At 38.6% G+C, this 13,870-nt stretch overlaps 1 protein-coding gene across 1 annotated transcript in view; it reads right to left on the bottom strand.

Annotated features, from left to right (window-relative positions):
* Positions 1-3,477: 3,477 nt before the first annotated feature.
* The window catches only part of LOC306773193 (ninjurin-2-like), a gene marked incomplete at both ends in the record, with an annotated part of 34,166 nt that continues 23,773 nt past the window's right edge, over positions 3,478-13,870 (bottom strand). The window contains 3 exons of the mRNA XM_079262938.1: positions 3,478-3,647; positions 4,385-4,464; positions 4,823-4,959. Coding sequence (XP_079119064.1) covers positions 3,478-3,647; positions 4,385-4,464; positions 4,823-4,959 — 387 coding nt within the window. The remainder of the gene's footprint in view (positions 3,648-4,384; positions 4,465-4,822; positions 4,960-13,870) is intronic.

The following is a 13,870-nucleotide window of genomic DNA, read 5'->3' as shown; positions in this document are numbered from 1 at the left end:
TTGCTCAGTGTAAATTTGTGAATACTTTTAATTTCCTACCATCTACACGATTAGATATCATTAAAAGATGCAGAGAACTGAGAGGAATCTCTGTGCGCATAGGACAAGGCTCAAAGAAAAAAACTAGATAGTCAAGATCTGTGGACCCTCAGGTTGCACTGCAAAAACAAAAAAACAAAACAAAAAAAAAAACTGTTTCTTAAAAACTAACAATTAGGAGTAAAATAGTTGAGAATGACTGTGTTACACGAGGGACAAATAAAGAGAAATAAACTCCTTGCTTTTGAGAAAAACGGATTTAGTCATTTTTGCAGAGAACATCATACATAGACCTGATGAAAATTAAAAAGGAATTTCAGCGTTTTGCAATATCCACAATAAGAGAACCTTATATGTATGTAGGAAAAGAGCAAGTGCAGAGCAGGAAAAATTGTTTGTTGACACAGCTTTTTTGTGCGTTTGTGACACAGAAACTTGGTCTGAACACATTTATTTCACTTTTAGAGAAATGTTTTTATTGTTTCAGAAAGCAAATACAGGATCTTTTGAAGACAACATTATTGGATAAACTAAGCAGATGTGTTATGATGTAGGTACAGAGGAAAGAGTTAAATTGTTTGTACTGTATGTTCAGTGTTATTAACCATTGTGAGTGTGTTTGTATCGTGATCTTGTGTTAGTTGTGTGAATCAGTGAATGCGCATCATAAGCCATGGGAAATATCCAGTCCGCTGCATGCCAAAAGTACTGATAAAGCAGTTGAGGACTGTAGTGATGAAGACGATGATGGTTGTTACATTGTTCAGGTAGTCCAGACGCTTTTGTAGAGTGGAGTTGTTCAGGTCCCGTCGGCCTGCATCACACACACACACACACAAACACACATGCACAGCAGAGAAAGGAAAGGTTCAGACTCCACCTGGAGACTTCAAGTTTGGCAGGAAGAACTTCATCTGTATTCTCTGGTGAGTAATCGATAAAAAAAACCAAAAAACTACTCATTTCTCCTTTATCGTCAACTCACATGGAAATTTGGATTTATTGATTTTACTTAGGCTGACCAATTTCAGTAAAAACTCAGTACAGCATGTACTTCTGTTAAACTACAACATTTATTCAGCTCATCTCTGGTATATCACTTTAAAAACACATTTGATGACAATTATATAAAGTACAAAAAAATGGAAATGTGTAAAACATGTATTACTCTGAAACAGACAAAGTGAAAAACATTTTGCAGGAGCACATTAGTGTAGCAAAAAAAGAAACAAAAAAAAACAGACGAATACTTTGCAGCTGGTTAAAAGAAAAGTATTTTTAGTTTGATTATAGTGTGAATCACCTTCTCATTCAAAGCCAAAATAGCAAAGAAAAAGTAATATTCTAGTTTACGTGAATTGTCTGTACTTTGTCAAAATGAACACTTTAAATTTTTTGATGAATGTGGCACTGAGAAGTTTGTGCAGATTAAATATTGGTACAAAGTTTGTGTCGGTCAGTGCATGTGTGTTGCAGTGTGTGCATGCGGGATTTGAGTGCATTTGAGGTCTTGTGTGTGTCAGAAGTGGAGTCGAGCCAGCAGCCAGCGAAAGAAGCCAGTCCTCTTGGATCCGAAGAAGCTAACGAAGAAGTTGATCACCGTGGTCGCAAAGATGACGCCTGTTGTGATGTTGTTCAGGTAGTCAAGTCGCTTCTGATTGGACACCACATTCAGGTCCCTGCGGGCTACAACATTCACACACACACACACACACACAGACAAACACATGTACAGACAGATGTACAAACACACAAATTCAAACATTTCCAACACATCCACACAGTTGTGTTACATGGAGTTGCACACAATTACCTCACACATGCACACATACAGTAGATGTAGGACCTTGCCACAAGCCCCTCCATCCTCTATAATTTGACACTTTAACTTGGGTTAGCTTCACTGTACAATGAAACATAATTATAATGGACAGAAAACGTATGTAAATAACAGAGAAAACTTATTTAAGGGTTCTTCCTCAGTTTGTTTTGTGAATATGTTTGAACTTCAGCAGCGTTTCTCTATTGCAGTCCTCAGGCCTCCCTGCCTTGCATGTTTCAGACATGTTCCTCATCCAAAGCACCCGAGTCATATTCTTGAACTTCCTTATCAAGTTCTTTGTAGCCTTTAAATGAGCACTTTATTTCATTCAGGTGTATTTAAGTCGGGTTGCCTATAAAACATGGAGGGCAGGGCGTCCTGAGGACGGGAATGGAGAAACACAGAACTAGAGGAAGATATTGTTGAAAATTTTCAGTCATTTAAACTAAAATTGAGCTAACATTTAGGGGCTAAAAGATGTGAAAGGTTTACAACTTTACTTATTTGCTTTGGCTTGTTAATGTTTCTACATTTCTCAAGCTCTTTGGATCTGCTTGCATCTCCTAATCTTGATGTCAACATGTGTTATCATTACCAATAATATCAATTCAATGTTTTACTATTTCTTTCCTGGGACTTTTGAAAGTAATAAATAAATAAATACATTTTCTCTATGCCTCAGTAAATATAAGAATACGCCAGTACAGCTGATTTGTATTTATGTTTGCTAATATATATACATATATATATATATATATATATATATATATATATATATATATATATATATATATATATATATATATATATATATATATATATATATATATGTGTATATGTGTAACTTTAGCAACAAATCCACTGAGTGTCACTGTATGAAGCATTTATGCTAAGCTAAGCTAATCAGTTAGATTAGACGTAGCTTATTAGCACTATCAATCTTAACAAAAAAGCTATATTATTAGCATTTTACTTTAAAATATTTAGTTTTGCATTGACATTCTTTATCAGTCTTTTCGGGTCATGTTACACTAATAGCATTTTGTAGAGATAAAGATGAAGCTAAGCTTGCCGGTGTGCTTTTGCTACCTTCAATACTCTGTATTGTATGATTAGGCTGACCTTAAGTTGTTTCCAAACAATGCAACATGTGCAGAAGCGGTGAAGGTGTTGTAAAGGGAGCATAGGGGTGTGACAAAGTGGCAGGGAAAGTAGAGTAATGTTTGGAGACATGTTTGCATGATCATTACTATGCTACGTGTTTCATATTTCTCATCCTTTCAGTCTCAACATGTTTGTCCTCATGCAAATACAAAAGTCCAACTTTATCTGAGATCTGATGTGTACCTTCTAGTTGAATTATGCAAGGACATGCAGGGTGTAGCCTATAGACAAGCTGATTGATCAAGCTGATTGCCTGATTAAAACCCAAACATTTAGTCTCTCCAACACAAACGCCATGTTACGTTTTAAACATATGTCTTTGGCTCCACCTTGTGGTGGATAAAAAAAACTACACCTTTAATTGGTGCTTTTTATTATTTCAAATCTGAAACAATGAGTAGGCTTTAATATTAACGAGTACAGATACATACGGTACGTTTTTAAAGTGCATCTCATAGTATGAAGCGCTGGAATAACCATCGCAGGAGGCAGCTGCGCTGTGTCCCAAAAGCAGCTTTAATTATGTTTACAAGAAGTGTGAGGAAGATGATGCCGGTGATCAGATTGTTCAGGAAGTTTAAACACCGACGACAAGAGGGGAGGAGGGTCAGCTCAAACCGACCTGTGCACAGACACACATTCACATGCATGCACATATGGACAAAGCACACATACACACAATCCACAACACAAACGTACAAATAAAAACATAGAGACACACACACACACACACACACACACACACACACACACACACACACACACACACACACATCTAGTTGGTCCTTTGGCCCAGTCCATTCACACTTGATTAAATAAAAATTAAACTTTCAGAAAATAGTTGCTGTGTAGTTTATTAGTCAGTAATTAGAGCAATGAGTTATACAGGTACAATCCATACATTAACCTTAGTCCCTACATAAGGAAGTCAGAAGTGCATCCTGGGAAAAAGGCCTGTGCGTTCCATCCCAAAGACAGAGATGAAGATGTTGGTGACAAAGATGAGGAAGATGATGATGGTTATGGTGTTGTTCAAGCTGTCCAGTCGCTTCTGGTTGGCCTCTTCGTTAATGTCTCTCCGGGCTGCAACACACATTTATAAACACGTTCCACAAATAACAGGAGAGCATACAGAGAAATATTCCACTGTATTTCTTTATTTTAATTTCAATCTTCTCTCTGTCGTTGCTTTTTCATTTTGGGCACAAAAGTGTGTTCGGCATCAAACTAATGACTGACAGCCGTTTGCTAAAAGTGTTTTTTCTTAAATAAACCAATATGTCAGTAAATTAGTGAGTTAATATGATTAGTTATAAACAGAAAATGCATTTTTTAAAAGTAATACTTTGTAATACTCACCAATAATGATGATCAGGACTCCAGCCACGATTTGAAGAGCCAGGGAGAAGGAGATGAGTGTCAGGACGGCAGCGTAGTACCTGATAATGAAGAGTTAAAAATTATTCCTACAGAAGTTTACACTTTGAATGTTTTTATTTGTTTATTTATTTGTAATGGGACAGAACATATTGATTAAAAAATTGATGTGAATATACTAGATATAGCTAAATAAAAATTTCTTCTGGAAGTCCCATGACTAACACACATGACATTGCCTATAATACAAGAAAATAATCACATATAACAGCAATAAAACAACAGTAAAATCAAAATAGGTTGTAGTATTAAGATTTCAAGTAAACTTAAATTCCAAAATAGGTAAATGTGTGTGCATTTGGAAACACATATGCAAATACACACATGCTTTATTTAATTCTTTCTGCTACCACTGTGTACCTGTATCCAGCTCCCTGCTCAATAACCGTCTTCATGTGTGTGATGTTCGCCAGGAACAGAGCAATGTCCAACATGCCTTCAGCTGCCGTCTTCTTTGTGGCGTACAGGTTCATGTTTAAGTTTGAGGTTGAACCTCCCTGAAAAGACAACCGGATTTCTCTCTGTGAACGCAGGATGCATCAGCCTGATTATATGAGTGTGTCCTTCTGTTTTTGTCACTATAGAACAAAGCATCTATGTCTCAAACTGCAACATGTTGAGGTTCTGTTTTTCACATGTCTATCTGCGGTTAATGCAGTGAAACATGCTCTTCTACATCTATAGCAAGCACCAGTTTACACATTACAGCAATTTAGCTGTAGTCAAAACACACATGAAACCAAACTTTTCAGCATCACAGGGTTTGACTCTTTTCCTCGAAGCAACTCTCTGCATGTGTCGGGTCTACCCTGAGATGATGACAAGTTAAGGTAATTGGCTTGTGATCTGCAACCGTACACAATCTTGTTTTCCGCTTTAACGGTCTTAAATGACAGTGTGAAGGACTTGCAAAACTGCAGATAATAACCCACTGAATATCCCTCAGGTCAACCATACCATTTAAAGCATGCAGGAGAAATTCCAGTGGCTGCTAAAAATGAAACTCTGAAAAGAAAAATGTGAAAGTCCCTCTCTTGAGCCAGCTGTCCATCAGGTCTTATTGTAGAAGCATGGTGGTTTAACATGGCGGGATTGGTGGGAAATGACCATGAAAGCAAATAGCGTCTCATTTCTGACAGCAGCTCAGCTTAGACTGAGCTAATTTAATCTTTGATATCACAATTTTTTATTTTCCCCATAACCCTGGCAAATATAGAAAATGTTTGTTTATTAATATATATTGTCTTATATTTTCTGGTTCAGTGTTTTTTAAATCATGAATTTTTTATTGTATTGTCATACTATTATTAGACTGATATGATGGATAAATATTTAGTGAAAAAAATAAAGAAAAACGTAGTTTATTGGATGGTAGGATCAAAGGAAAAGTAAAAAAAAAAAAACAACCCAAAACAAAACAAAAAACAATGAAGTGACATGAGGGAAAATAAGCATTTAAAAGAAAAACATCACCAGCAGAGAGCAGCAAAGACCAATGATTGCGTTATGTGAGCACTGTAAGTGATGAAGTTTTGTTGTATGGTTTTGATATCATATTTATCTACTTTTATAAAATACTTATAGAAAACTATGAGCTTCAAATGGGAGAAATCTATTATTTTCTGACTTTGCCATAGTTATAATTTAATACACTGTAAAATGAGTAAATCTATCTATCTATCTATCTATCTATCTATCTATCTATCTATCTATCTATCTATCTGTAGGTATATATATAAAAGAATAAATGCACGCCATCTACAGGCGAGATGCTGTTACTGCGCTTCTTGTAATTGGGTGGTTTTCACAGTGGTGCTTTTTTTTCTGGCACACCATCTCCCTTTTCCTTCACCAATTCCAGTCTTGCAGTTGTAGATGCAGTAGTAAAATTCCTAAAGAAACTACTCCAAAAGCCCAAATAGTGTATTTATAAGTGTATTTTTATTCAACATCAGTTCCAACATTATTTTTCTACATACTGATTTAAGAGGAGTTCTAAGCTGCAGAATGCCCTATAAAGCCATTACAGACAGTATGGGTATAATTTCCCCTAGATTCCTTTCAGAATTGGTAGAGTGGGTTATCCATTGGTCCGAAAGTCATCAGTTCGGATAACCCCCATGATACAGCCCCGAAGGGAGCAAAAACCAGGAAGGGCATTTGGAGTAAGACGTGCCAACAAAAACATGCAAATGTGTCTTCCCTACCAGATTGGTGGCTAGGAGCAGGTGGTGACCCCTTAAAAAGGAACAAAGCCGAAAGGCAAGAAGGAGGAGGATACTGTCAGATTCCTGAATAGTTCAAATTCATATATATGTTGAAGTGGATGGGGCTTGAACCCATGTTCTTTGGTTTACGAGACACAGTATGCCTTCTAAAGTGTGAGGAAGATTAAAAGAGTGTCATGGACTGAATGTGCAAAATGTTTTTAATCCTTCCAGAAAAGGACACATTGTGACACCATGCAGGATATAAACACAGCAACTTTCCACTTGCGATCATGTGCTTTGGTGTCTTCCTCTGACAATGTTTGTGCCAACCCTATGACTTCCTTCCATTTGCTAATGGCACACTTCCTTCTCCCTTTCACTTACTGCTCACTTCTCTATGTGTGGAGACGGCAATTTTCAAGGTGCACTGTTGTCAACAAACAGTTCATCTGAAATCTGTGGCTAATCAAAACTGTGCTGCAACTTCAGGAACAAGGTGTTTGATAGCCACAAACCAAAACTAACACAGGAGTACATCTTTCCAGATGTTAGCTAGTCACTGACAATGAATCTAAAATTTGACATACAACACCTGCCTGTGGTTGTCTGTGCTCGACAGTTTGCCTGTCCCAATTGTGAAATTCCTGTCAGCTTACTACTTTTGTGCTGGAAAACTTGATTTACACAAGTTACACACGCACACACACACGCACGCACACACACCCCACGCAGCCTGAGCTACAGAACAGTTTGAGCCAACCTGGGTAAATCTCCAAGAAACAGTACGTCTGATCCTAGAACTGAAACTGTCAAAACACTATGAACACATTTACTGCGGCCTTTAGTATGTTCTTTCGAAGGGAGACAGAAGTGAGCTAAAAAAAGAAAAAAAAAAGAAAAAGTAAAGAGTCTAAAAAAAGGGGAAAAGACAGAGAAGGCAGTGAGGAAGTGATAAAAAAAAAAACGTTAGAGAAAGATGGAGAAAAGGCATGTATGTATGCTGGCATGTATCCACTTTTTTCCTCCTTCGGGGACCCGTGGTCACACTTTATCAACATGAGCCTTGGGCATACTGCCAAAACACACACACACACACACACACACACACACACACACACACACACACACACACACACACACACACACACACACACACACACACACACACACACACAACCAAAACCAAAACATTGGAGTGGGCTTGCAGTTTTACAGGCCATGTGTACTCACTTAGCGTAATGCTTCTTAAAATGTACTGACTGTGCTTTTATCACGCTTAATCTGCACTTATCGTAATTTATTAAAATATGCTCATAAATTTGTACGATGACCTTTGTTTCTGTGGACAGGTAGGCAGGAGGTAGGTCTTTATTTACAGCTGATGGAGTCGATGAAGAAGGTCAGCAGTTTACCCTGAGACACATGAATAACAATCAGTTGTGTCTTATTCGTATAAATGGCCCAAGGTTGACAACTTGCCTCAGCAGCAACCTCCATTTCCTTTTGTAGGATGACAAGGTTTAGCATTTTCATACCTTGTCTTGGAAGAGAAAACAAGTAAGGTAAGGTGCTGTGATACAACGTGTGTTGGGTAAATGGCTGTTTAAGCAGAATTTCTTGCTTTACCAACAACACAATGTGGTCTAGCCATGGTAAGTGCCCGTTACTGTACACCCTACAGTGCTAGCTACAACTATAGAAGTAAATAAGCCTGTAAAGTAGACTACATGTGAATGTTTCGTCTATAATTTGACTTCCTGTTGTTGCATGCAATTGTCACGTGAACAGGCTTTTTGTTGTGCATGTAAAATGGGTTCGGTGATCGATCAGAATGGGTCAGTTGACGGTCTGATCAACACTAAACCCTTCTGTTGTATTATTAAGTTATTCTGGGAGCAGTTTTTGGCGTGCTTGATACAGTAGCAGGTGAGCTCAGCCTGCAAAGTGTTTTCAGAGAATATTAAGAGCCTTTTCATACATCAGTTGCACCGTATCGACATAAAAAGCAGGCAGACTTCCTGAAATCAGCACTGTTGAAGTCATGTTTTGTGATGCTGGCTCTTGCCTAATTATTTATTTACTTAATTTTTTAACCTTGCTGTCAGATCATCTTTAAATTCCCTATTTCCACTGCTGTACACTCACACACGACAGTGTTATGGAACAGAGACACATCATTCTGAGCTGTTTCACAATCTTCTGGAAAAGCTGCTCGTAACTGAGGCTGCGTTTGGCTCTTTGTTGTTTTCATCGACAAATCCTAAGGTGAACTCGGTGAATAGTTTCCTATAAAAATACTGTGAAGACATGGAGCAAAGTGACAGAAAGCTGAATGTAAACGGTGCTCCTTACACAGAAGTTCCCCCACTCAAATTGTGGTTTTTATGGAGGACTTTTTATAGTGAACTTTCTTTTTTTTTACCAAGAAATCCAAAGTCCTTGTAAAATTCCTGAAATGCATTCGTCCCTAACTGTTGGCAAAGGGCCAGATCACGTAATGTACACAAGCCAAACTCCAAACCTGACCCATGTGTGTACATACTGTAAGCTTGCGGCGTACCCGAATAAGGCACTTGCATAAAAAAAGAAAGAAAAAGCTTCTAACTGCAAATAAACATACACAAATAGTGATGTACACACAAAATGAGACCACATGGGAGGCCCCCCTTCTTGATTAGACAGGAAGTGCTCCTCCCCTGGAATCCAATTGGTGGCTGCAAAAGCCAATGGAAAAAGAAGCTTGACTAGGAGTGGAGCTCTGCTTTTCTTTTTCCGCTGCTTCTTATTTTCACTGTCAGTCTCGCTGCCTCACTGCAACTGTATTTGATTCTTTTTTTTTTTTTTTTTTTTTCCCCTGTGCATTTTCCAAGGCTCTCTCTGCCTAAGGGCATCATCTTTCTGTTTGGTTTTTATGTAACTGCCATTTAGGGTCATGGAGTAAGAGGAAAACAAAAGCAGATGGCAAGAAACAGACAGTGACACAAAGAGGAAGAGTCAGCATGAAAGGAGGCAGGGAGGCAGTCACTAAGGCTGGAGTTGTCTCCCAGGGCTTGACGAAAGCAGGACTGGGTCTCCTGTTACGAGTTACTGGAATTATTTTGGCCATGTGAATGTCTTTTTGTTATAAGTGGCATCAAGCAGAAGTAAAAACTCAATACTTGAAACTTCTTTCAGTCACAGCTTCTTTTCCAATGAAGTAGAAACAAGAAACAGGACAACATTCAGTGTTTGTATATCTCAGAGGTTTGCTACCACTTGTATAGTTTTCATTAGGTATTCTGATTAACTCTTTAAGACCCAACCCATGAAAAAATGGCAAGAATAGTCCAATTTTTTAAGTGTGAGGTAATTTATGAGTAACATTTTCAAGGAATATTTTCCTCTGATGTGATATGTCAAAATTATTACAGTGTAATATTTTGATTTCCGGTGTCGATTAAGGGGCAAAAGACAAGAATCAGTGTGTTCAACTGGATTTGAGTATAGTTTTAGCCATAAAGTAATGCCAAATGATCCTATGTATCACACGTGTCACGCTGGGCTCTTACTGGTTAAATTAAAACACCATTTAGACCTCCATGTTTTGTCATTTGTGATCTATTGTAGCGAGTTATTCATGGAAGAGATATAAGCTGTTGCAAAAAATGTAAACTGGATACTCATCTGCTGATGTCTTTCTGGTGGAATTTGCATACACACATGCCTGCGGCTCCCAATGACCTACATCATTTAATCACACCTGATGTAATGGGTGTAATCGATACAAACTGAGCTTAAAAACAGTCAGTGTGTTGATCTCCACTTGCTGGCATGTGGTGCAGTTTGTAAAGTGATGTGTGTTCTTGAAAAAAAACAAAACATTGTGAAGTGCTGTTTTTCTGTTTCAGGATGCTGCTGGGCAACAACATCACCAGGAATGTACATGATGAATGTAATTATGCCATCAAAACAAGTCGAAACACATTTTCAAGCTTAGAAAGTTGCAAAGTGCTACTTAAAGCCGCAATAATATGCATTAATCAGTCAGATAAACTAACATGATATGACATATGCTAATAACTAACCTTGTCCGGTATTTAGCTTTGGTTTTACAGCTCACTCTATGCACTTACTACTTATCTTTTCAGCCACAACAGTCTTTGGAAATGCTTTGATATAAACAAAGACTAAAAAGATTCACTGTGGAAGCCTTATGCACCGCTTCAACAATGCTTTAATTTTCATGGTCAGCACTGAAGTTATTGACAAAATGTCACACAGTGATGCATTTACTTTTCAATTCCAAACAAAAAAACAGCAAAAAAGGTAAAAGATAAAAGTCACAAAGAGAGCTACTGAAAGCGTTCTCACTACATCTCCCTTAAAGAACAGGATGCATATGTCAACAAAAGGTCTTTTCAGCTCTCTGATCTTCTGCAGCGATCAGTTTAAGAATAAAAAGTCAAATTTATATAAGTTATAATGTTATTGTACAGCCCAAAAACCAGGACCAGTTGACCTCAATAAACATGATGACTTTAGTAAAAGCAGCTTGTGAGTAAAATTATATGTTTTTTCTCATAAAAAAAGAAAGAATCCTGAATGATTCAGATGTGACAGCTAAGCCATAGTATTAAGCCATCTTTGTAATATAAACAAGCCATCTCCTTAAAGCCCTCATGCACGCCACCTGCCAAGTGACAAATAGCACAGTGCAGCAATTAGTAGCTGAACTGACAGATATGTGTGACAGGTGTTGGTTGAAAGCCTGCCTTCAGAAACTATTGCTGAGTCGTCACATATGTGTTTTATGTACAAATTACTAATAAATTCAACGAGAAACTTCATCCCTTTTAAAGCTGAAACATCGGAAATGGGGTCAGATAGCTGTAAACTTCCAGCAAAACGACACCTTTTGATACCTCCTAGGTTTTATTTTTGGCTTTGCATGTGAAGCGCTTCATCTCAAGATGTTTGTTTTGTCTGTGCATGTGTGTGGAGGCAAGATGTGGGTCTGTGGACCTATCACTGAACAGACTTGTTCTTAGATATAGACAGTGAATAAGGATCTCCAAAATGTACTTACAATCTGGTGAATGCACTGAGCATAACGAGGAAGCTGTTGGTTGTTCACACACACACACTACGGACTACTCAGATGTGGCGGGTTTCTAACTTAAGGCCCACTGACCCCTGCTCTTTGCCCCACGGCCACACATCGCCCTGCTGACTGGTCTGCAATGAGCAAAACTGACAATAATCTTAAAATGGTGCATGTGTGTGAACATGTGTGGGTTTGCTCCATTGAACGAAGGACCAATGAGTAAAAGAAGCTCCAAATAGTGATCTATCACAGTGATTTTTCCTAATGAGCTTGTCCCATGCTGTGTTGTTTATGGCTCAAGTCAACCCACATGTCACGTTAACACACCTTTTGATCCTTTTCTTTTTGTAGCTTTGCCTTCTTCCTCTCCTATTTACCATCACATACATCACCCCTTTTGTCTTGACTCTACTTCCTGCATTTTGCTTTAACGGCCTAACACAAAGAGGAAAAAACAGTAAAGTGCAATTTATGAGATGCTTCAATCAAGCCAGTGAGAAAAATGATGTTTTTAACAAGACACGTTTATGAAGTATTACTGTGACAGATTGTTGTTGCGACTCTGATCCCTCAGTGACGATCACTGTCAGGTTCGCTGTTGCACAACAGGATGGGTGCTTCTGTAATTGCTGGACAGGACATGAACAGAAATTCATAAGTGTGTGTTAACATGCTTTTAAAGTAAGTCTTAGGTTGTGTGAGAAGATTTTTGCTCCTTGCTTCTTCAAGGTTTGTTTAAAAGACTAGTGGGGGTAAGGGTCAGTTGGGGTCACAGCAGAATGACTGCTCTATGTCAGTAAAGGTCCCCATATATAGCAGCATAAAGATCCAGTTTGAGCGTGTTTGTGTGGGTATATGCAAGTTAGATTAGTCTCATGCTTTTCAGTGCTTTTGGTGTTTGTAACTGCTGGTTTCTATTGACAAATACACAACATATATTTTCTTAAGTATTGAACTCAAATATAGTTTTAGGGCCCATTATTGCAATATTTGCTTTAAGCCTCCAAGTTACTCACATAGAATCATGAGCTCTCTTTGGGGAACACGCTCACTACCACCTTATTAGTAATATTCATTCAATTACTTGTGAACACAAGTAGCTAATCAGTCAATCACATGGTTGATACTCAATGCATTTAGGCATGTAGGCAGGGTCTGATTGACTTGCTATTACTGAAAAGGGGATTCAGGTGGTACTTTGAATGTTGCATGGTTGTTGGTGCAACCAGAGCGTTTCAGAAACTGCTGACCTACTGGGATTTTCAAGCACAACCATCTCTTGGTTCACAGAACATGGTCTGAAAAAGAGAAAATATCCAGTGAGATCAGGGGAAAATGGACAGGCTGGTTAGAGATGAAAAATAAAAAGTCAAATAAGTACTGGTGACAACCAAGATATGCAGAATAGGATATCTGAACAGAGAACACGTCCAGCCTTGAAACAGATGGTCCACAGCAGCAGAAGACCACACCTGGTGCCAGTTCTGTCAACTAAGAACAGGAAACTGAGGCCACAATTCACGCCAAACACAATCGAATAGGTGTTTCGCCAAAACATGGCAAAATGTAGTTTAGTCTTCTGGTTAGGGACAGGACTATAGCGAACTGAAGGTGAGTTACTGTTAGGGTTTACTTTAATCTGTGCATACTGAACAGAAATAGCTGCAATGCACCCATACAGATAGCTTGTGTTTCTGAGAAGTTAAGGCAGCAGTTATATCAACCTGAAGGCCATCCATGAACCATGGGGTCCCACTTTCAGCACTGAGCCACACACCAGCACACTCACACACACAGACTGACCCACAATCCCATAGTAACAGTCACAAGGAGAGAAAACACATTTTTGGATTAAAAGTATTTAAATTCTGACACAGACCACCAGAGGACCACAATTTAACATTGACTCCTGAAGTTTGCACCTGTGCATCTGGGCCTCAATCTGCCAGTTGCCAGCAGGCAAGAAGGGGATCCAGTGATCTGATATCAGCTGATGGCATTCCGGACTTTCACCACATGATGTAACAGAGACTCCAGTATCGGTGCATCAGCCAGCTGGCTCCTCCTGCCCTCCAGGGTCTTCCTGGGGCACCCCTGTACAGAGGCTGAACCAGA

The sequence above is a fragment of the Telmatherina bonti genome (genome assembly GCF_933228915.1).
Source record: "Telmatherina bonti genome assembly, chromosome: 23".
Taxonomy (NCBI): domain Eukaryota; kingdom Metazoa; phylum Chordata; class Actinopteri; order Atheriniformes; family Telmatherinidae; genus Telmatherina; species Telmatherina bonti.
Note: the sequence above shows the minus strand (reverse complement) of the source record. Positions and strands in the feature narration are given on the sequence as shown.